At 37.4% G+C, this 23,893-nt stretch overlaps 4 protein-coding genes across 5 annotated transcripts; 2 read left to right on the top strand and 2 right to left on the bottom strand.

The window, feature by feature from the left end:
- Positions 1-41: 41 nt before the first annotated feature.
- On the bottom strand, positions 42-4,827 carry maf1b (MAF1 homolog, negative regulator of RNA polymerase III b). The gene is made up of 7 exons (XM_079260273.1): positions 4,300-4,827; positions 3,814-3,898; positions 1,959-2,090; positions 1,580-1,864; positions 1,364-1,483; positions 1,132-1,224; positions 42-1,047 (listed from the first exon to the last, which is right to left on the bottom strand). The coding sequence occupies exons 2-7, from the start codon at positions 3,894-3,896 to the stop codon at positions 1,023-1,025; spliced, it is 738 nt and encodes a 245-aa protein (XP_079116399.1). The 5' UTR covers positions 3,897-3,898; positions 4,300-4,827; the 3' UTR covers positions 42-1,022.
- Positions 4,828-7,248: 2,421 nt separating this feature from the next.
- Positions 7,249-11,619, bottom strand: zfand1 (zinc finger, AN1-type domain 1). The gene is made up of 8 exons (XM_079259337.1): positions 11,528-11,619; positions 11,028-11,070; positions 10,670-10,709; positions 10,401-10,528; positions 10,140-10,231; positions 9,889-10,007; positions 9,582-9,737; positions 7,249-7,469 (listed from the first exon to the last, which is right to left on the bottom strand). The coding sequence occupies exons 1-8, from the start codon at positions 11,580-11,582 to the stop codon at positions 7,293-7,295; spliced, it is 810 nt and encodes a 269-aa protein (XP_079115463.1). The 5' UTR covers positions 11,583-11,619; the 3' UTR covers positions 7,249-7,292.
- Positions 11,620-12,202: 583 nt separating this feature from the next.
- Positions 12,203-14,897, top strand: chmp4c (charged multivesicular body protein 4C; the record flags this gene model as incomplete). Its single annotated transcript, XM_079259544.1, has 5 exons — positions 12,203-12,437; positions 13,700-13,877; positions 14,087-14,195; positions 14,288-14,414; positions 14,836-14,897. The coding sequence occupies 5 exons, from the start codon at positions 12,203-12,205 to the stop codon at positions 14,895-14,897; spliced, it is 711 nt and encodes a 236-aa protein (XP_079115670.1).
- A 599-nt stretch (positions 14,898-15,496) lies between these two features.
- Positions 15,497-22,472, top strand: gimap4 (GTPase IMAP family member 4). Of its 2 annotated transcripts, XM_079259759.1 has the most exons (3): positions 15,497-15,635; positions 16,396-17,163; positions 18,313-22,472. In XM_079259759.1, the coding sequence occupies exons 1-3, from the start codon at positions 15,605-15,607 to the stop codon at positions 18,315-18,317; spliced, it is 804 nt and encodes a 267-aa protein (XP_079115885.1). In that variant the 5' UTR covers positions 15,497-15,604; the 3' UTR covers positions 18,318-22,472. The 2 variants fall into 2 exon arrangements, with proteins under 2 accessions (XP_079115885.1, XP_079115884.1); XM_079259758.1 differs by lacking the exon at positions 18,313-22,472 and having other exon boundaries at positions 16,396-17,278.
- The last annotated feature ends 1,421 nt before the right edge of the window (positions 22,473-23,893 follow it).

Here is a 23,893-nt window from a genome sequence, read left to right as displayed (position 1 = left end):
CACTCAATTTTACCATTTGTAAAGACAGGATTCATGCTATATTGTTGGTACAAACATCAAATTTATTAGCATCTGCAAAATGTGGGACAATCTAACGAAGCACAGGCGCTGATGACACAGAACTCCAGCCACCAAAAAAGGAACTTTGATTTCTAAAACAGACTGTTTTCATCCTCTAACTGTACTATACATTCATTTTTCTGTTAAGCTTTTTAAGGAGGTAATGGGCTAAACACTAGGAAGACATTCAGGCACGGGGAGCTAACTCGAGGTGAAGAAGGAAAAAAAAATAAACAATGAAAACAGTATAAGTGAATGTTTGTCTAAGCTGCAACTGATGTCAGGAATCCCCCCCACTCCTCCTCCCTGACAGCGCCATCCTGTCCAAAAGGTACAGAGAAGCTTCTGTTTACAAGCTACCATAAAACACGTTTTAATAAAAATTATTTCTTTGAATAATATTTGAAAAAAAAAAAATTCATAGTAACAGTACTGTCACAGAAAAAGCAAAACAAGGATAGTATATATTGAACAGAAGCGGTCTCTGCTCTTCAGTGAGTCTTATCTGACCGCGGGCTCCAAATTGTTCGTCTGTCAGTTGTTGCTGGTGTTTTCAGGACTCAGCTGTGTCATTCTGTTAGTAAGAAAGCACACTTACTCCCTTTATTCTTCATTAGCTATAAATCCATTTACTTGAGTCCCAAAAAAGTCTTTAGAAACATGTAGGAGCCTGTGTGTGCTGTATGCGGTTGGAAGAAAAAGCAGAAAGAAAAAAAAAAAAATCACATCTTGGAGCATTAAGTGAAGGAGCATGACGTTGCCATGGGGCGTCTTTACAAAACGTCCACTACCTCACAGCACATTGTTCACCAACAAAAAGAAAATCTATCAAACATTCATAAAAATTCTCTGAATGAGGCAATAAAATCCATCAGATTTGAAAAAAAATAAAAATAGGAAATGGAGGAAATAATAGCAGGAGGAAAGATTTAGATATTCTTTGTATGGAGCAAATCCAGGATTTAAACACAAAGAGCTCTGGGGCACCTGAAAGACAAATAGATAATGTTAGTAAATTGTTTCTTTGTGCAGGTGAAACACAAAAATCTGCTGGATGATTAGCAGTCAAACCTGTCCTCAGTGAAGCCGTCCATTTCCTCCTCGTCATCCATCTCCATGTCCAGCTCATTGTCGAGACAACAGCGGCCATAGCCACTCAGGACGCTACACGTATGAAAGATTAGATCTCTGGTGAGCACATGTAATTAAATAACCTCCAGGCTAATTTGACATATCAGAGGACATTTATAAATCCTGACAATTGATACTCGTCCTGTCTTGTTAGTGAAAAATTGCTGCTAACCTGATGGAGCGGCATGTAAGGAATACAATCCTCTTCAGTTTCTTGTTATAAAAGAAATAGTTAAAGGACCAGAGGCTGCCCTCTTCGCCAAAAGGGTCAGAGTCCAGATCAGGGTTGTAGCTGTGAACAAGGAAGAAAAAAAAAAAAAGATTAAAAAGGATTCACATGATATATGAAGGGGAGATTTCCTGCAGCATAAACAACCAGAGCATCTACCTGTAAATGTCACAGCTCTGCAGGTTTATTTCCTGGTCGACGGCGTCCCACAGCTCAGGTCCCAGAGAGTTGAACTCTTCGCCCACAGCTGAGAACAAGCTGCTGTTTACTGCATTAGCAACCCAGTTGAGGCTGGGTTCTCGGCTGAACTCATGAGCCCGTGCCGCGCTGAAGTCATAGTCTGGCCTAAAGGACTCGTTCAGTGTGGTGATGAGGTAGAAGAGAGTCTTCCTGCAGACCTTGTCACTCAGAGGGTTCTCCCCATCCTCACCGCTCTTCCCCAGCCTGCAGATTAAGGAAAAAGAGAAAGTTCACCATACACCAACTGTACACGCCCACCATCCGTTTCTACGAAATAAAACTGGACCCCAGAACTCACTGTGAGGGGCTGGTGGCGCTGGTGGACTGAGGGGGAGAAAGGGCCTCCAGGACATGAGGCTCGCCCTCCTGGCAGAACTGCTTGAACATATGCTTATCGTCTCCTGCCATCTTGCAGGAGTAGCTCTCGATCCTACAACACAAAGAAGTAAAAATTATATTCATGTACTGAATTAAAAACATCCAAATATAATAGTCACAGAACCCAGCTGGGTAAAAACGCTGCCCAAATCACTTTAAATTACTATTACAGACCATTATGTGGCCATTAGGTTATGTAAATGATTAAGGCCAACTTGGGTTATTTTAATGTGATTATCGACTTAATTTAAAACCACCGCAACCCCATCTTGTCTATGTCCATAATTCCATCCTTTCCTCTAATTATTGATCTGTTTTTCTTTAACAAAAAAACAAAACAAAAAACAAAACACAATCTGGTTCTGACAAGATTCGATGACTTAGTGTATAAAACTGGACTTTGATACATGCATAGTATATAAGTCATCTTTCCACTGTAAACCGAAACTAAGACCTACAGGGTCACTGCTGAAGGTCTCCTGCGTTCATGTATCTGGGTCAGACGCCACTGATGCAGCTATCTGCGAGCAGCAGACTAGTGTGCAGTTGTTTATTTTGCGTTCCCTCTCACCCCCCCTGGCAAAGGTTAAATAAGATCACAAGGTAGTGCAACTTATATTAGATTATCAAGACCTCGCTTGACTTTCACAAGCCAATAATAGAAACTTCAGAGGACAACATGGAGGAAATAGCAGCACTGGTATTTCTCACACTGCACAGCCAACCAAACACAGTAACCAGATCATTGCAAAGACACACAATCCCTGAAGATTAACAAAATACACACTTTATTTAAAAATGTAAAATGTTTTTTTTTTTAGTTAAACTAGATGCATTTACTTAGTGGAGAATTGCTCAACTTTTAAGTCTTTTAATCATTATCTGCACATTTGCAGAATACTGGGAAGTGGGAATGTGTGCTTACTCTGAAATACAGCTGCACTAATCCACTAAGCAGCCTAAAAACCAGCAGCACTCAGCAGTGTTACATGCCTGCATGTAGTTACATGCCAATATCACTCCTAACAACAGTCTAAAATAACCAAAGAGTGCTGTGAGAGGACACCGTGATCTGCGTCACTCTAGGTCACAACCATTACAAACAGCATAGCTAAGTTTCACCACCCACACATCCCCCCTCTGCAGTCAGACTGGACAGCATAACATCCCAGCCCACCAACTTTATGTAATAAACACTGACACTGTATCTGTATCTTCAAGCTCAGCGGCAGGGTTTGCATAACCTGAAGCACATAGATACATGACAGCTTGCAGCCAGGCAATAACAAACACTTCCAGTTATCTATATTTGCCTTCAGAATAGGTAACTTGTGATATTGCATAACCTGCAGGTGGCCTTTTGCTCTACTACCCTGATTATGAGCAGAGAGATAGCTGAACCCTTCCTACCACTTATACAGTAAATTCCTCGTTCCATGATCACATGCCAAGAGTTTTCTGGAATATTAACTGTTTGACACAGTTTGCAATAAATGCAATGTTTTTTTGTTTTTTTTTTAAAAATAAAACACAATGTTAGGAGTGCAACAGTTAAGCTTGAAACATTGCTATATACGCTTTATGAAGAAAACATGCCTAAAAGTGTAAGATGAGGATGAGTGTGTGCAATTAATCTCTAAAAGAGAACAAAACCTGCAGGACAGTATAATCCCAGGCAGAATCTTCTCTTACCGACTGCTTCGTCTCATACTGCTCAGATGACCGTCTGTTGTGGTCAAATGGCAACTAAAGCATCACAGTGATGTGCTACTTACCTTCCAAGGATGCGAGACTCTCCTGTTTCAACACACAGCCGGGAGCTGAGGGCTTCAAAGCTGGAGTTTTCCAATAGTTTCATGGCTGTAAGGATTGCAAAAAGGCCTCCACCATTTAATATCCAAAGTCAGAATCACAATAAACAGACTTTTACTCTAAGGACCTATCAGTTGATTCACCTCCATACTTTGAAGTAAAGAAGTGAAACGTGATTGGCAAGGAGCAGGGAAGGGATAGTTGACAAGTAAACATGTCTATTGTGCCGTTTTGTTTTGTTTTTTGTTAAGCAAGCACAAAAACTAACCCCAAACAGGCAAATAAATAATCAGCAATGCAATTATTGAACAGTCACTGCAGCGCCCCTCGAGGACACATTTAAGACCAAAACAGTATTTCCTCTCATGTAAACCAATGCCCCTCCCCCACCTCAACAAAACCAAAAGTATCCGTCTTCCTGGTTTACTACATCGATTCAGTTTACTTACCAACAACTGTTTTCACCGCAGACAGAAAGATGTGGGATCACAAACCAGTCAGGCGGCTGTACCTTCAGATAATCTAACCTTTTCACGAACTGGTTATCGAAGATTACCGATCCACTGTTGTTGTTGCCGAGCTAGCGCTAGCTATTAGCTTCTCGCTAATTATTCACTTGTGTCTTCAATTCGCAGCAAAACTATTAATAGGAACTTGAGCTTAAATGTCTTTGGAAAGCACTCGGTCGAGAATGGGTTATTCTGAGGCCTTTTAATTTTATGCAGAAGCTGCTTTTCCCGATTAAATGCGATGAGATTAAATCCAAAGACTGCTGGCGTCGGTCGGAGTCTATCTGCGGCGGCATCCCTTTTAACCTGATTTAACAAAGCAATCTAAATGTGCAGGATCAAGTCGCTCTTTTTTAAGCGACTTGATCAGAAAGGCTGCGAAATGCTAACGATCTTAATATATAACAACAGGCTACTGTTATCTGCAATTCGTCAATTACTCGGAATAACGGTCCTATTTGTCCTCAAAACAACAGATTCTACTGTACAAGATGGCCCACCCCCTTTATTTATATACGCTCTGCTGACGAACCCGCCTAGTTTCCGACGCATCCAAGCTGTGATTGGTTGGTTTGACATGTCGTATAAGATGTACCTATTGTGATTGGTTAAAGCATGTTCTAGTCCTACTTCAATTCGTGCACTAGAAACTTCAACTACCCAGAGATGGGTCAGTGTTATAAAGGGATTCCTGTTGTGAGGGGAATTGGATAGCCCCACACTCTCAATGATAATGAAGTTCTAAAACTTCAACATATTAAACTCTTCAGTAGAAAAAAGACAAGACCTCCTCTAGTCAATTATTATTATATACTACAATATTGAATTTCCCTTTGGGGATTAATAAAGTATTTTTAATTTAATTTTTCATTTCATTCATTTTAAAACTCTAAACCCTCTACCTGTGCACTTGATCCAGTCCCTACCAATATCCTGCAGAGCATTTCTCCCTCAATCAAAGCTGCAGTGACCCATATTATCAACTCCTCTCTTGAATCTGGTGTCTTTCCCTCTGTCTCCAAGCAAGCTTGGGTTACCCCACTGCTGAAGAAACCCACACTCGACCCAGCCCAGGTTGAAAACTACCGGCCAGTCTCACTGGTGCCGTTCTTATCAAAACTGATAGATCGTGCAGTCTTGCAGTTCCTCCATGATGAAAACTTTTTTGATCCATATCAGTCTGGATTTAGGCAAGGCCATTCCACTGAAACTGCTCTCCTGTCTGTTACCGATTCCCTCGGCCTTGCCAGATCCACTGGTCAATCCTCAGTCCTGATACTGCTGGATCTGTTTGCTGCTTTTGACACAGAACCATCAGATTCTCCTCTCCACACTCTCTGAGCTTGGCATCTCTGGATCTGCCCTCTCCTGGTTCTCGTCGTACCTCTCAGGAAGATCCTTCAGAGTATCCTGGCGAGGAGAAGTGTCCAGCTCACATGAGTTGAAAGTAGGGGTGCCTCAAGGGTTGGTGCTCGGCCCTCTTCTCTTCTCACTATACACCTCCTCACTTGGCGAAGTCATAAGTTCTCACAGCTTCTCCTACCACTGTTATGCTGATGACACTTAGCATTTCCTCTCCTTCCCTCCGGATGACACAACGGTCTTAATGAGAATATCAGCTTGTCTTGCTGATATCTCGGCATGGACGAAGGCTCGCCACCTTCAGCTCAATCTGTCAAGACAGAGCTCATTGTCTGACAGAGCTCATTGTCTGTCCGGCCAATCCTTCCTTACATCCGCAATTAAGTTTGAAGCTTGACTTTATCACACTTGTTTCTACTTCTGCTGCCTGGAATCTTAGCGTCATGCTGGATAACCAGTTGACCTTTAGGTCAATGCTGCCTCAGTTGCCCGTACTTGCTGATTTGCTCTTTACAACATCAAGAGAATCAAACCGTACCTGACGAAATCAGCTTTTGGTTCAGGCTCTGGTCATCTTACGCATCGATTACTGCAATTCCCTTCTGGCAGGTCTGCCTGCATGCTCTGTTAAACCTCTGAAGATGATCCTGAATGCCGCAGCATTGGTTTCCGGTCTCAGCACGCATCAAATTTAAAGCTTTGCTTCTGGCTTACAAGACAATAACTCAAACGGCTCCTGTCTACCTTCACTCCTTAATCCAGACCTACACTCCTTCTCAACAGCTATGTTCCAACAATGAAAGACGCCTCGTGATACAACCAATACGTGGGATTAAATCATTAGCCAGACTCTTCTCCTCTGTTGTCTGTTGCCAGAATGGTGGAATGATCTCCCAAACTCTGTCTGCTCTGCAGAGTCCTTGTCTACTTTTCAGAGCAAGCTGAAGACTCAGCTCTTCAAGGTGCACTTTAACACTTAGTATAGCCATATTTGTCAGAAAAGTTGGAGAACTTAGCCCAGTTCTTTGCAACAAACATTATGGTAATAATTCTTTGTATTTCACATAGGTAATATTGTGGGGTAGGACGGGAGAAAAACAAAACAAACAAAACAAAACAAAGCCTGTAGCACTTCATGTAAGAACCTGCGTCCAACTGGACAGTCCACTAGCACCTTCCTATGAGGTCCTCTACTGTTTGATTTCGTGCTTGTGTTGTTCTCACTCATATGTAAGTAGCTTTGGATAAAAGCGTCTGCTAAATGACTGGAGAATAGAACATTACACCTTAGTATAAAAACATGCATGTATTTTTATTATTTCCCGCTGTATGTTGCCATATTGCAAGTTTTCCAATTTTTTGGCATTAGTAGTTTTAGTAGTTTTATCTTTTGCAGAGTATGGGGAAATACACAATTGTGTGTCATGGCCACCATATTTCTGATAAAGTAATAACGATTAAATGTGTGTATTACTTGATAAAAGATAAGTAATCACATCCACTTTTTTAAACAAACATTTTATTGGCATAAATAAAAACTACAGACAGGCAGAGCATCTGTTTTAAATTGATCAAGTCTGAGTAATATAATCTGAAACGCCCTCCAGACCTGTGCTCTCATTGTCCAGGTACTCCAAGATCACATTACCCCCATTATGCAGGGGATTTTCTGGGTGAGCCAACAGCGAGAGCAGGGTGTCATCCATCCTTAGAGCCTCACCTGTCTGAGGATGACAGAGCCGTAGCTTCTGCAAATTAAAGGCAAAGTGATTGTTAATGTATACACACACCATTCTATCAATTTTTCTGACTTTTGAAAATAATTTAACAAAAGTATGGGAATCACTATAAATATAGGAAGGGAAACACAATTTTCATTTTATGTACAAGAGCAAATAAAGCATCAGTAAAATAAAATAATAATACTATATGTGACTGAATCTTTGGTTATAATTCTAACTCCAAATAACACAAAACTACTAAGAACAACAACACTGGTTAACCAAGCTTCCTGTGAGAAGAGATCTAAGGTGCAGCTGTGAACAGGAAACGTAGTTGCACTTTACAGCATGACTTCACAGTATTTATACATATACATTTCTTTATATATTCAGACTCCTGGTCAATTAAAAAGAAAAGTAGAGACAAACAAAACATATTTTAAAAAGGCAGTCAAACTAGTGTTTCCACATAGCAGACTGATATCTCACAGTACTGGGTGTAGGCTGGGTGAATATTATCATCATTACATTACAAAATCTATCGAGTCAACAAATAAATTTCAATATTAATTGTCTCAAAAGAGTATGAAATGTGATAAGTTGTATGTTACAGAAAAGTTTACAGGCACTCTGCCATCTTGGTTTCCCAAGTAAAATATGCAAACAATCTTCACATGCAACTTAAGGGATATGGATAGTGGCCATTCTGAAGTCACGCCATAAAGGCGCAGTACAAAAAGGAGAACAAAAGGCCCAAAAAAGACTCACTTTAACCTTCTCTGAACACCAGGAAAATGTTCTGGTCAGCAACTTAACCTGCATTTACTACGCTGTCTATTCATGTCATAATCATCCGTCATATCATCACAGATGATATGACCCAAATATTTAGTTTAGAACAAGCAGCACGCAACTTGTCCGGATAGATAAAAAGGATGGAAAAGTGAAATCTCTATCCCTGTTTACGCTGCAAATCAGAGCAGAAATCTTTTTAGCATTATAGTTCACATCAAACTTTAAACTCATAATGAGAACATATGTTGAGCAGGTCCTGAAACCCAGCACTGCTGGGTAAAATGATGGCCAAATCATCAGCAGACATAAGATGATTAAAAGTAAACTTCCATCCATACAGTCTTTTTTGCTAATTCTTAACTGGTCTGAAAGACTATCCATATAAACATAAAAAGACACAGTGATAAAAGCCCCAAACACCGTTACTTGTCATAAATAGTGCAGAGAAAGCACTTCCCTATGTAACCAGCATGTTCTGATTAGAGTACCAATAGGACAAGATTTTCAGCATTCCACTCTGATGTAATTTTAAAAATAATTTGGAATGATTTATACAATTAAATGCCTTTGAAGCATCAATAAAACCAAATAGGGTAGAGGGAGTTCTATATTTTTCCACCATCTCCTTACGAACATAGATACATAAATCAGTACTGTGATTAGTCTTAAAACCATTCTGGTTATCTGAGGTGCATTTATATACATATATATGTATATACATATATATATATATATATATATATGTATATACATATATATATATATATGTATATACATATATATATATATATATATATATGTATATACATATATATATATATATACATATATATATATATACATATATATATACATATATATATATATATGTAACAACACACTGGCTAGAGCAATTGACTGATAATCATCAACGCTGTCCACCCTGCCCACTTTGTCCTTCATGATAGGCACTAAAGTAACAGGCAACATGGAGTCTGGTAACACACCACGGTACATAAAACCTGGAACACAAATAACAAGAAAAACTGCTGCTCTTGCCATTTTAATGTGCTCTGCAGACATTTCATCTGGGCCATATGCTTTGTTGTTGGCTGACTCGGAGGTTAAAGTCTGTGTCTATTATTTGATTAAGTTGTCCACTAAAATTCATTTTAATAAAAAAAAAAAAAATAAAAAAAAAATAAAAAAAGCTTTTTAAGGCTACTATTATTTGTTTAAAATGTGACTGAGATGATTGAAAGTCTCTAAATAGTTGCTTTTTTTTTTTTACACACACATATATATATATATATATATATATATATATATATATATATATATGTGCATACTAACTCATTCTTTTACCTTTGCTGTTAGTACATTATTGTTATTTTTGAGGCTGGCCAGTGAGGCTGCATAATCCACCACTTTGCCTACACTCCACTTGGAACAGAAGAACATCGGCTGGCTGCAGTCTTTGGATTCTTTTGGAAGATAAACTTGAAAATAGGTTCTTTCAGTCTGGAAAGTCAAACAAAGAAAAACGTTGGTAAAAACACTGATAGGTAACGGAGTGATTAAATGATTATGTGTAACATGTGATAATGTGAATATAAGATGCTGTGATGATAGCGAAGTATCAAATTGGAAACCACACAAGCTTGAATTTCACCTGTGGCAGTCCCTTGTCCCCTGCAGCATGCAGCTTCAGTTTCATCAGTGCTACCTTGGCTGCAGTGGCCGCATTCTTAGCCCCTCTGCGCCCTTTGCTTTTGGATCCTTCCTTTGACTCTAAGTAGTCAGAGAAAAGCAGAATTTAAAGCGAGGATTTAAACACCTAAATATGAATTAGTTGTGTCAGGTGAGAATAAAAGTTAACATTGAGCCACGTGGACATTGGAGGAATGACTTTACTGTACTGACCTACAATCTTCTGCACCAGCTCTTTGGTGGCTGCCATTCGAGGCTTTTGGACTTCCAACTTCTCACACTTGTGATCATCTTGATGTCGATGACTGCAAGGAAAAAGCGCTTTTTTTTTTTAAAACTGCGAACCTTTCTCTCTAAATCACCCTGTTTAAGCCCACAATAGTACATAGATCAAGGCAAATTGCTCTACATTATAAAACCGTCAGTAAATAAATGAATGTATACAATTTAAAAAAAATAATCTGGTCAACGTACGCCAGACAGAAGTGTTTTTCACACTGTGGACATATAACAGGAAGAAGTTCTTTTCCTTTGCAGTCCTCAAATGAGCATGGATAACTTGTACTGCCACCTGCAGTCCGGGATTCTCTTCTTACCGGCTCCTGAAACAAAAAGTAAAAGTATCTAATGAATGATAAAGAAAAAGAAACAGTCAGTATTTTGACTGGAGATTGGGGAAATTTATCAGTAGTTGTCCTACTCTTATCAAAGACAAACATGCAGTAGATGACACTATGACCTACCTCTGAACATGAGTGAGCATCCCTGCTTCTGTGCTCAAGACTGTCAGAGACAGAAAAAGAAAATGTCTATTAGTATGGACAAAACAAATATTTCTGTAATTATCAGGAAGAAAAGTTGCAATTTTAGGTGACTACATGTTGTATATTACTATCTAATTTGCTTATAAGAAGCTTTTCTTAAGATTTTCCTTTAATGCAATTTTATATGAAAAAATTTCAGAAAAAATGTGGCACCAATATGAACGTTAATTTAAACTAATTTTCATTTCAATATAGCAGGAAAAAGTGAAAACATTTGTTCACCAGGGTGAAAAACAAAATGCTATGGTATATCCATGTACTTTGTTCATTAACTTACCAGTAAACCCCACTACATGAATCACAAACAAATGGGAGGAAATCTAAATAAGAAACGTAGAAAAGCAATTCAAGTCGGTTATTGTCATAATCGGAATCAGCGACGAACAAAATACACTATCTATAAAAATTCATACTAAGGGCTCGTGTAACATTCAGACGCGTCAACTGAGCTCCGCAACTTCAAGTTTGTAATGTTCACCATTACCTACATTAAATGCCAAACTAATACGCTAGTTTATTCAAAGACCATACACTATTCCCTAATGATAAATGATGTTGTTTTTATTAAAATCTAGGAAAAGCGAGGTGATTGTTGTCACGTAAAATCGATCCGTGTCGTTAGCATTTAGCTTCTTTGCTAACGCAGCGTGCTAACAAAGCTAACGAGCATTAACTCCGAACAAGGCAAATTAATCTGATTTTATTTTAAAAGTGGAAATATTGAAATTACAGTTTATTATCTTTATTTTTTGTCATTCAAATGAAACTGTAACGGACCTTTCAGATTGCAGGAATCGACCTGACAATGTTTCCCAACATCTAATTCAGCCATTAGTTAGCAGCGCCGGTCGACTACCGAGCATGTCAACACGAACTTTGACCCCCCAGCTGCGAAATCATGTGACAAGGTTGTTTGTTTTATTACCTTTGTTTTGCTTTACTTTTTTGTCTTTAACCTTTACTTTATTGTTAGTTACTTTTTTGAGTTTGTGATAGAGCTGTTTATTTTTTATTTTTGAAGACGATAACCTTTCATTACTTTTTGGTTGTTGTAACTTTACATGTTTTATCTATCGTTCTCATTAAAATTATTATTTCAATAAAGAGACACCGAGAGTTCTGCCATCATTCATTACATATATATTTTTAAATGTTTATTTTGCTAATATTTTTCTTTGTTTTTTTTTGCTTTTTTTGTTTCCATCTCCAAAGTTTGCGAGTATGGACGGTAAGGTGGAAGAGGCACACAGGGCGTCAGGTATCAAGGCGTCACGTCATGTTGAAAGGTGTGCTGAAAGGTGCGCTCACTGGCTGGTTTTGAATTAAAAGCACAAAGCCGTCGAGCTGGAAAATCTGCAATACTATACACCTGCCTGTTGACTTATTCTTGCAGTCGAGGGAGTTTGTGTGCGTTTTAATTATCAACTCAGTTTAATTTGCGTAGTTTCTAAAATGAGTAAAATCTCGAAGCTTTTCAAGGGAGGCTCCAGTTCCAGTTCCAGCTCCAGCTCCTCCAGCTCGTCAAAATCCAAACACCACCGGTCTCGGGGAGGGCCATCACCCCAGGAGGCCATCCACAGGCTCCGAGAAACGGAGGAAATGCTAACGAAGAAGCAGGAGTACTTGGAAAAGAGGATTGAACAAGAAATATCGTTAGCCAAGAAACATGGCACAAAAAACAAGAGGGGTATGTTTACTGCTATCCAGCACAAGGTATTCGGACAGTCTATTGTCCTGTACATAGCAGCTGAAAAGCCAGTTTGACTCTTCAAACTATTCAGTGGCTTTCAGAAGGTATTATCTTTTGGTTACTTTCCCTTGATTTTTTTTTTTTTTAATTAATATCTTTATTTCTGTATTTCAAGCCTAATAAATCAAGAGTCAGCCAATAGTTGATCAACAAATACATAGGCTGAAATTCTATCTATCTATCTATCTATCTATCTATCTATCTATCTATCTATCTATCTATCTATCTATCTATCTATCTATCTATCTATCTATCTATCTGATGACAGAAGGCTTAATTGAAGTACACATTTGTACCATTACATGCAATAATTGTTACATAGTTTATTTACATGAAACTTTATGACACTGAGTGCATAAAGCTATGACTATATGAGAGTTTTGGTTTAAACTTCAGAGTCTGCTTTGTAATAACAAGCCAACCGTTGAGCTTTTCATCCTTAAATATTTGTACCCAGCCCTTTCATTATACATTTTAGTTTTGGCTATTTCAAACTTTATTTCATAAACAAGAAATCAACTTTCACACATCAATGGTTGCTAAAGAAAGTAGCTGAAAGTAGATTACACATGCATTTAATGGCAACTCTGAATATGCTGACCCCCAGTTAGCAAAAATCTTCTCATTCTCAACCAGACAACAATATTATTCTTTAGTTCCTCAATTAAAGTTTTATTAATCCCAGTTTATTAATTTAGCATCTTTTCCCAAAGAGGAACTTCTTAGAATAAATACCCTTGTTGTTTTGTAACGGATAAAGCCAAAGTGAACATACCCTTCATGGTTTCTTTGCTGAAATGGACAACATCAGTCATAGTTCTTGAAAAATAAACAGCAATGTTAACCTGGAGGCAGTTGTGCTTTTAATCTATTTTAGAGTAACAAACAAGTTGAAGAACACTGACTGCAGGTTTAGACTCCTAAACAATAACTATAATGCTTCCTGCAATGTTTACTACAAAAAAACCCTGACAGTTTACCATGATGTGCAGATAGCAATGCTTAGTATGAGATGTTTGTTTTAGCTGCATTGCTTAGTGAATAACCTCATCTTAAAGACAAACCTAGGTGTGTGAAGAGAAGAATGTTGGATATTTTGTTTTTGTTGGCATCTAACACTTCTTGGCCAGAAGAAATAACTAGATTAAATGGTCAATAAAAACTGCAAACAAGTGACTCGTACAACCTTTCTGCGCCAGCTGCCTTGCAGGCCCTGAAGAGGAAGAAGCGCTTTGAGCAGCAGCTGACCCAGATTGACGGCACGCTGTCTACAATTGAGTTTCAGAGAGAGGCTCTGGAGAACTCGCATACCAACACAGAGGTCCTGAAGAACATGGGCTTTGCAGCCAAGGCCATGAAGCAGGTCCACCAGAACATGTAAGAAATGGTTGACAAAATATACATTAAGAGAATAAAAAGCTATAGATTTACAATAATCCTTCGTAAGCTGTAGAGATAATGTTTGTGTTTAAGACAGTTTATTTATACCACCAAAATCTTTACTGAAATAAATGGACTTGATGTAAAGTTTCAACCTATTATACCATGTTAAAGTGTGATTTTTATCTCTTTTCTCTCACTCTTAGGGACATTGACAAGATAGATGATCTAATGCAGGATATTACAGAGCAACAAGACGTGGCTCAAGAGATCAGCGATGCCATCTCTAGACCTTTTGGCGAGACATTTGATGAGGTGGCTGACCTTAGACTTAGAAAATTGTTTGGCACTTCCTGTTTATCACTGCCTGATTTGTTTTCCTTTTTTTCCCCCTTAATTTATTCAAGGATGAACTGTTGGCAGAGCTTGAGGAGCTGGAGCAGGAGGAGCTAGAGAATAGCATGAAGACCATGGGTGGACTTCCTAGTGTTCCCAACTTCAAACTTCCTTCATCTCGACCCAGTCATCGTGCAAGTAAGTCTGTTACACAATATTAGCAGAAAAGATTACTGTATGAGGTACTAAGCCATTTTAACAGACGTGTTTGTATTTTGTTTGAATAAATGTGAGAAAGTGGTAATAACAAACAGCAAGTAATAACTCATGGAGCAAATGTTAAACTAATGAAATGATAAACTCATGCAAAAGAAATTTATAACAATACACAAACAGCCAAATACTCAGGAAAAACAAGAATAATTGTATTTTTAATATGCATGTATTTTGATGAGTTACATTGCCACCAGAAAGGGATAAGTGCCCCATTTCATGTCAAAACTATGTTAGATTATTCATCTGTGGATATCTACTATAATTACTTTTAATTATAAATCAGCACAATAGCCTGGATCTGTAATATTTTGATTGAATTGTCTTCTTGTTTCCATTTTCACAGCAACCAAGAAAAGGGTTGAAGAGGAGGATGACATGCGCATGCTATCATCATGGGCAACTTAAGTACATTAAAACAGCCCCAACAAAGCAATACTGAAGAATTTAAGTCCCTCATTTAAATTTGTCTTTATACTATTATTGAAAGTTTATTGGGAAAAATGAAGTTAGGGTTTTGCAAAGTTTTTTATTCATTTTTTTCTTGTCTTTTAGTTATTTTTATTTCTTATATTTATCAAGAAACATAAAGTGAAGGAATATAGAAACTGCTTTTAAGATTTATGTCCCTGTCTCCTTTATTTTCACATTTTCCAATGATTATCTCTAATTAAATACTGTTGAGAATGCAGTGCACTATACTTTTGGATTTAACTATTCTAACATAGATATGACTGATACTTTTTAGTACAAACCTTTATTTCTTGCAACTGTAAATATTTGCAGAATCACCCAAATGCTGTAAATACATTGCATACAAGTGTCGTTAATAAAATTGTCTCATGTGGTCCTCATGTGGTCTGCAGTATTCTTATTAATTTAATCTTTGTAGTACTTGAGCATTTATATTTTTCTTTATCAGCATTTGGAACGTGTGTTTTTTCCAACTTCCGGTTTTCATGTTTTGCTCTTATTTTGAAGATTTTGGCCGGAAATAGCGTCGGCATATTAGACTATCCGGTAACTTCTGACATCAGAAGGAAGTTCTTCGAAGAACGAGCCTCCCAAACAGAGATAATACTCAAATAACACTTCAATCCACGATAAAAACAGCTATGGAAGCGAGCAAGACACTTCAGACAACAAGTGAGACTGAGTATTTTTAATATTGTTACTTTTAACACAAGAATAATGTAATGGGTGGTTTCCCTGGCAGTTAAAATTAGCTTAAAGTTAGCAAGCAGTTTCGTTTCAACCCGGATTTTAACATGTTTCGCGCCTTGATAATGAAGGAAAACTGAATATATATATATATATATATATATATATATATATATATATATATATATATATATATATATATATATATAAAATAGAAATCTATATCCATAAAAGAAATGTTGCCAAATTTGAGGTCACAGGGTAATTTTTATTTCCGCATTAACGAGCTGGCTTATTAACATTGAATTCTGTCATTCTGGAAGTTTTATTACTACGTTTCTTTATCATTATAACAAATAATGTCCCATCGTCAAACCATAAAGTTATACAGAAAACATTACCTTTTTTAAACTTTACTTTGTAAATTACATTCAACAACAATGGATATACTGAGTATCAAATATGTCTTTACTGTTACTGAAGTACACATTTTTTTTTAACATATTTTACACCATGTTTCATTCAAGCAAGTCTGTTTCAATATCGTAACTTCTGCTTTGGTGTCAGAATGGTATTATAACACTGACCCGTAACAACCAAATACATAATTTAATGAAGTAAAACAATGTAACCAAACTGTTTTAATATAAAGAACTGCCACAAAAACGTGATAAACATGTTGAATGTTTTTGTATTAGAACTATTGTGTGCTAACTTTTGAAATTTGTGGCCTGACTAATGGCAGCTGGAGATGCATGTGGACCTGAAGAGGATGCCAAAAAGATGGCAACTGCAGCGCAGGTGGTCAACCATCTGACTGAAATCCGTCTGGTGGTTCTGGGCTGGAGGTGGCCGGGGAAGAGCTTGACAGGCAATACTATCTTAGGAAAGGAGGAGTTTCACTTGGAACGAGCAGCTGAGTTCTGCGTCAAGAGGCAGACGGATGTGGATGAGCGGCAAGTTACTGTGGTGGATACTCCAGGCTGGTTCTCTACCCAGGATACACCAGACTCCTATAAACAGGAGCTAGTCAGAGGTGCCTCTCTTTGCCCTCCAGGTCCTCATGCTTTCCTGCTGGTTATTCCTGTTGGCATGTTCACAGAAGTGGACCGTGCACGCATCGAGGAGCATGTAGGTCTCTTTGGGGAACATGTTTGGAAGCATACAATTGTAGTGTTCACCTGGGCAGATGTGCTGAGGACCATTTCCATTGAACGGTATATACGCAGGGAAGGCAAGGATCTGCAGTGGGTGCTGGAGAAATGCAAGAAAAGGTACTTTGTTATTAACAACTCCATTCCACTATTTGGGGAGCATCCCCAGGTGGGACAGTTACTGGAGAAGGTGGAAAAGATGGTAGCAGAAGAAGGAGGCCATTACAATCCGGAGGTGGAGACGAAATCACTGGATGAGAACAAGAATGCTGCCAGAGAGGTTCGCGACTTGGGGGCCCGACCCAAGCAGAACTCTGGACTGGATCTTTCTAGTACCATGAAGGTGGAGTCGCTTTCCAGTGAGTGATGAGTTATGTTATGTGCTTGTAATATTTCATTTGCTCTAAGTAATAGTTCTCCAGGCTTTCTAAACATCTTTGAAAGTCTTTTTTTACTTTTCTATTTTTAACCATTCATTTCCAGTTCAGTCTTTTTGCCTGACCCTTTCAAAAGGAATGGGGTTCATCATCTTTTGTTTAACCACTAAACACTCACCTATGAAACTTTTCATGTATTAAAAAGGCACCTAATTCAAGGAATGAACCAGTGTTTCTAGACATAACTGACAACTAGTCATGTTACCAGTATAACAGAACTTGCTCAAGAACCAGTTTTAGTGGTATCTTTGGTTTAGGCACTTTGTTACAAGCAGCCTGTTACAAAAAATCTTAATTTATTTCCATTTCTTTAGTTGCACTTACCAAATATTCCAAAGATAACCCAGGTTAACAATGATAAAATTGTTTTTTGTTATAACAAGGGAATTAAAAAAGATTGATTAAAAGAAAATTAGCATATCTTAGCATGGTGTGCAATGGGTCCTTAAAATTTGAGGAAGTTGGTGAAATGTAAGAAAAAAAATAAATGATGGCCTGAAAGATTACATAGAAAATATTATGGTAGAAGTGTGAGGACCACCCATTGCTGCTTTTACATTAATTCTATTTGTCTTGGTAAACATTACAAAAAATCTCTGCATGTTTCCTTTTTTCTTGGATGTTAGTGTTTGAAGAAATGGTGTGGTTCAAGACTTGCACTGTATTGTGTTACTCCAATGAGGGTCAGATTCATGTGATTTTTCTTTGGTGTCGTCACACTAAGGTTTTCACATGACACACTCATTTAATCCGTGTTTTTAGAACACTCTTAGCTTCTTTAAAGAAAAAATATCAATCTTGAGGCATTTGGACTTATCTCCTTTGTTTCATGTGATCATTCACGATTAATGGTATGAATGCTTGTTAGATCAAAGCAGTGATTGCACATTATGTATTTCAGCATTTGTAACTTCCTCCTTTTGTCTCCATAGCCAACCCTAGAAAGAAAGTTAAACCACACCTTAATGGCACATTAGTTTATCAACATGCATGAAAAAAAAGCTTGTTTGCATTTAAGCTAAAGTCGTTTTATAACATTTTAATGCACCTTTTAATGTGTGTTTGTTCCAGATTAATGACGGGCTCTTGGTGGATGATCCTTCTAAAGATGACAGAGCTGTTTATTTTACAAGACAAAAAATGGTAAAACAAAACTGCAAGTTACTGTTTGTACAGAGCACTGTGACTTTTGTCAAATTTCTTATAATTATCAAAGTTGTTACTGCATTCATTCATGGTGACATGCATCATCTGTTTTATTCAACACCATGAGTTTTTATTTGGCCATGTTATCCTGTAAAGATATTTGGATGAGTTTATTCATTGATAGTAGAATTTGTGCACTGGAGAGGAGGGTTTTACTCTACAACAAAAATCAACAAGCTTTTGTATAGAAGGTAGCCGTCATTACTTTTAAACACAACACTCCTTAGTGACACAAACCGCAGAATTGCATTGAATTATCACATTTTATTTTGCTGATGACTGTTGAGGTAATTGATTTCTGAAGGATTTCCTGTTGTTGTGACCAAACTATAAGCGCTTTTGTCTTGTGTTCCCTTAGTTACGTTTGTACAGTTGTAAACTACAGCAGTTATTGATTTTTTTCTTGGTTGTGCATTTTAAGGGAGCTATTTGTTTGCTTTAAACATATCTTCGGGGTGTTTATATTAATTTGTGGCATAGGGCTACATTTAAGGAAAGAATATGTTACCATACATATACAAAGTAGCTTCTTTTGTTAACTTCTTGTTTAGCATAAAAAGGCAGATATTGACTATTCAATATATACAATTGTTAGTTTGTGGTTTTTTTTTTTTCTTTTTGTAAATGAAAATTAAATAGTCACAGGTTTATAACAAAATAAGTTATATCAAGGTGTCCTCTATGACTGTAAAAGATTGTAATTAATTAATTATGTTTTAGAAACCAACTTTATGATAAGTTGACTGAATTAGGGGTTTATGCAGGTTTATCTGTATAGAAAAACTACTTGGGAATACCCATCTTGTTTGTTGGTTATGCTGATGTATAATCCATTACTAAGTAAACAAACAGTGCAGCACACAGACATTCCATAAACAAATAGTCACTGAGTTATAACTGACAATATTTATGTATAGCATCTTGTAAGAAATATACAAAAATAAAAAGTTTTAAAACATAAAATGGTTTTAACAAAGTGGACAGATGTTTTATGAAACGTAGCTGAGGTGAAAGTATAGAAGTAATTTAGCCTTTCTTTACTGTCACGTTTGAACCACAACTACAGTCCTGACAATGAATGTCAGCATTGAGTTCTGCTTTATCTTCTTTTATGTGCATCCCTTTATACTGAGAGTAGAGATGTTGGTGTGTGAAATCCACAATTATTTCTGATGTTCTGCACAACGACTTATCCTGGTTTTTGTGAATGCACACATTGTTAGGAACCATTTGCTCCCTCCTAAGCTTCAACATTGACCTTTTTGTGTAGGAACATGGATTATGGTGGCAAGGAGAGCTGTGTTGTCCTGTTTTTTCTGAATATTCTTCCCCGATACAAATGCATAGTAGCTGAGATAATAACAAATTAGGAACAACAAAAGGGGTTGTCAGCAACCTGGATAGTGTGATGACTGTTTGTTCTGAGACACGGATGACATGGTTTATTATCTTCACGATGAAGATGAGCAAAACTAGAGGACAGCTCTAGCTAGAGAGAGGGACAACTTTATTGTCAATGGAGATGAGCAACTCAACTTGGTATGCAACATAAAAATACAAAAACACAACAAATTACAGTAATTGGTCTTGGAAACTATAAATAATTAAATTAAGTCAAAATGATCTTTTTTTTTAGAAGTGTGCTAAGTAAAACAGCAGAGACAAAAACATACATGAATATTGCACCATGGGGAGAGGAGGTAGTGTTAACTGCATAAAAGCACTGAGTCTTTTGCAGGTATAAACACAGGAGGTGATGTTGTATGTGGTGGGATAAGGTGTAGAAAAATAGGCACCAGCAGGTCAGGACTTTTTCCTTTTGCTTATGGCCTTGAGGAAGAAATTGTCTCAGGTGTCCATGTTAGTACACTCATAGGGTTCATATGGCAACACTTTTCAGCGTTGGTGCACAGTAACTGTCAGTTTTAGGGTCAGATTCAGATTCTGGATGCGTCCTGCAGGACTTTACTGAGTCTGCTTCTGTGCTTCTTTCATAGTGTGCTTTACGTTGTCTTGTTTTACTGTAACTTTCCGTTCACGAAGGATTGTTATTTTTCTATATAAACTTTCCCCCTCTGTCCTGACTGGTCTTCCAGGCCTTTGTCCCAGGAAAGGACAAAACAAAACATCCCCACAGCATGATGCTGCTTTAGCTGTGTTTGACTATATGCTGATTGTCTATTTCCTTTATGTGTGCTATGCTGTTGAGCAGGTTTTTGCTTTTATTTCCTGAAAGTTAGGTGTCTTTTGACTAACTCTAAGAAGGACGTTATCTGCCAGGTCACTACCATCAAGACTTGACTCATAGAAACAGTACTGTTGCTTCTTCATCTATAAGATTCTTCCATATCCATTCTGTCTCATTCACAGTGCACCTTGGCTAGATATGGTCAGATAATTATAAATTGTTGATGGCGGCCTCTTCCAGCTAGAGGTGTTTGAAACATTTAATGCTGACCTCCAGATCAGTCAATTCATTAAAATATATGCACAAGTGATTATATCCAGGTTTCATTATGTTTTGTGCCTCATAGTGGCCTATTTTAAGGTGTTTGCGTTCAGTGTTTTGCTACCAACATCCGAACTGCGGTCATGACTCTCTGTGATGCCACGGTTCAAGTTACCCTGATGTAAACTGGGTCATAGCTGGGCAGCTGTGAGTTCCAGAGCTGGAAATCTTTCTCCTCCATCTGTCAATAACTCATTGCCTTTAACAGCTAATGCTGCTGGTTTTTTCATTCTCTCCACAAGATCTGATCAGTTTTTGATTTCTTTTTTAATTTGATCTGACAGAGACCAAAATAACTGGATGGAGAATCAACAACTTAGGGCACACTGTGTATTGTAGGAATGCTTTACATGCGGCAGATCTGTTTGCTGTAGCAGCTATTTAATGCTGAGTTTTCTAAGAGCAGCTCTGTTGATCTGCACTTTAACGTTCTGACCCAGTTTGGTACAATGTCAGTATATTTGTTCCTGAAATATGAGATGGAAACAGATCTGCTGTAAATTTAGTGTCCACAGGTCCCCGAGGACTTATCATTGCCGATATTTTATTTTAGTAGTTGGAAGTTAACCCTAAACATTCACCCTGAAAAGCACTGCTACTTATTTAAAGTAGGGACGCACCGATCCACTCTTTGGGAATTCCGATCCGATACCGATATTTGAATATCTGCCGATACCAATATTTGCCGATACCAAATCTGTTTATATAGACATTATTGTGACTATGGTTATTATTGCTGATACAACTGTGTAAGATTTCATCAGGTTGTAATAAATTGCCCGTCCTTTCTGAAGTTACATCACCAATACAAATATAATAACATTACCGATCTAACAATTTCAACAAGTTTTAGTTTGATTTGGCACATTTTACCTAAATACAACTATAAATGTGTGGTTTTGAAAAAAAGATCTCAGTTTTAGTGTAATAAAAACAGTCACATTTTAACATTCAAGGCATTTATTTCTTTTAAAACATGTTCGAAGCATGTCATCAAACACATCTGCACTAGCTCAACTAGTGTGGTATCGGGTGTTAGTTGTGGTATCGGTACACTTTTATTAATGCCATGTATGAGTACAAACGCTTGGCATTGAGCATCCCTAATTTAAAGCACCAATGAAAAGGGAAACAAAACAAAAGTATATGTCTAATGTGGGACAATGTATATAATATAGGACAATGATGAAAATTGCTGTGAGGCATGTAATATAACATAAATCACATCCTAATGACCCTGTTTGCTCATGTGATGCATGTGACTCAAGTTTCTCCAAAGACATTTAGATAGAAAGATGGGTTACTTCTATGTGCTTTTGCTGTATCTCCTGCACTCCTGAAATGTATCCTGCTGACTGACACTGTCAAGACTGACGTAAGATTAGAAAGCCTTTGTTTTTCTGATAATTGTTCTGCCTTTCTTGTGGGTTTTATTCTAATGAATTTCCCTTTTTAAATCTGTTGTAACACTGATGCTTTTTAAGTATGTGATGAATAAAGACCTATGTTTTAAAGATTTTAGAAGTGAAATGAATTTTTTTATTTGTGTTTTTATTTAAAGCTTCCAATTGTAATAAATGGAGATGGATAACTTTATTAAAAATGAGGAAGATCGTGTTAAATATATGAAATACCATAGTTGAAAGTGTTAACTAGATGAAAGTTCAGTTGAAAAGAAAATCAAAGGTGCAACACACCTTACAGATGGATGAATAGGATATAAATACTACACATACTATGTAAATAAACTGGTCAAATGTTTTGGAGTATCCTGATTTTACTTTTTTTGAAAAAAAAAACAAAAAAAAACCCAACATATTTATACATATTCATGTAGTTCATCCGTCCATTCATTGTCCTAACCACTTAGTCCAATTCAGGGTAGCGGGAAGCTAAAGCCTATCCCAGCAATCGGTAGACAAGAGGCAGGGTACAGCCTGAACAGGTCACCGGTACGTCGCAGGGCTGTTCTAGTCATAAATATTATTTTAATGCCCCTGAAGTAGTATTTGACAAGTAAGAATATACATAAACCCTGCTTAAGTATGTCTGTTTTTGTTGTAAAAGATGAACAACTGTGAAAATATTTTATGTATTCATCGTAAATCATTAACTTTTCGATGTGAAAGATGCTTTTCCTGCTGCGGCTTCAGTGTGCAGACACTCATTTAGCCACTAGATGGGATTAAAGCTCCACGTCACTGGGACTGTGTTTCACATCATCAGTATGATTCACAGCACCGCTGTGACCTTGCCTACATTAGATTCATGAACTTGATTTGCAGCGTGTAACAGCAGGCTGTCAAGTTATTAAACACCACTTATTGTTGGTCAGGGATGCCTTGTGTTTGTGTGGCAGTAATAACTGAGCATTTCTTGTACTGTTCTCATGATAAACTCTGAAAACACTTTGCTCAAATAGTAGTATGGTTATCCTTTAATTATTCCGTTTTCACTCCCATCTTGCTGCGTTTGACTCAGTCTCCCATCTGTTGTTTGCTTACTGAGCTTTACTGCAGAAAAGCTGAGTTTTCTCAGTCTGTCAGAAGCCCTTCCTCACATAATGATGCCCTTATGTGAGGATTTTACTTAACACAGACCTTACATAATTTTATGTTCACTGCTGTGCGTCCTTTCGGGGCCGGTGAATCATCTAAAAATTAGATTTTGTTTATATTAAATCAGTGGAGCATATCCGTGTCATTGTGACACTGAGCAACTAAAATCTTGGTGGATTGCATTTTTAATAATTAAATATTTAAACTTGAATGAGTAACTCATTGTTTCTGTGCTGTAGGCATGTTCTGCATGCATAAATGATAATTCATGGAGCAAACTAAAAGAAGTAATTTGTAAGAATTGTCTGCTTCCAATGCAATGCTCATAAAAAATAGCATGAGTAATTTTGTGTTGAAGCACCACAAATGCAAACTCACA

Source organism: Telmatherina bonti (genome assembly GCF_933228915.1).
Source record: "Telmatherina bonti genome assembly, chromosome: 20".
NCBI lineage: Eukaryota > Metazoa > Chordata > Actinopteri > Atheriniformes > Telmatherinidae > Telmatherina > Telmatherina bonti.
The sequence above is the reverse complement of the archived record's forward strand: the minus strand, read 5'-3'. Positions and strand labels throughout refer to the sequence as shown.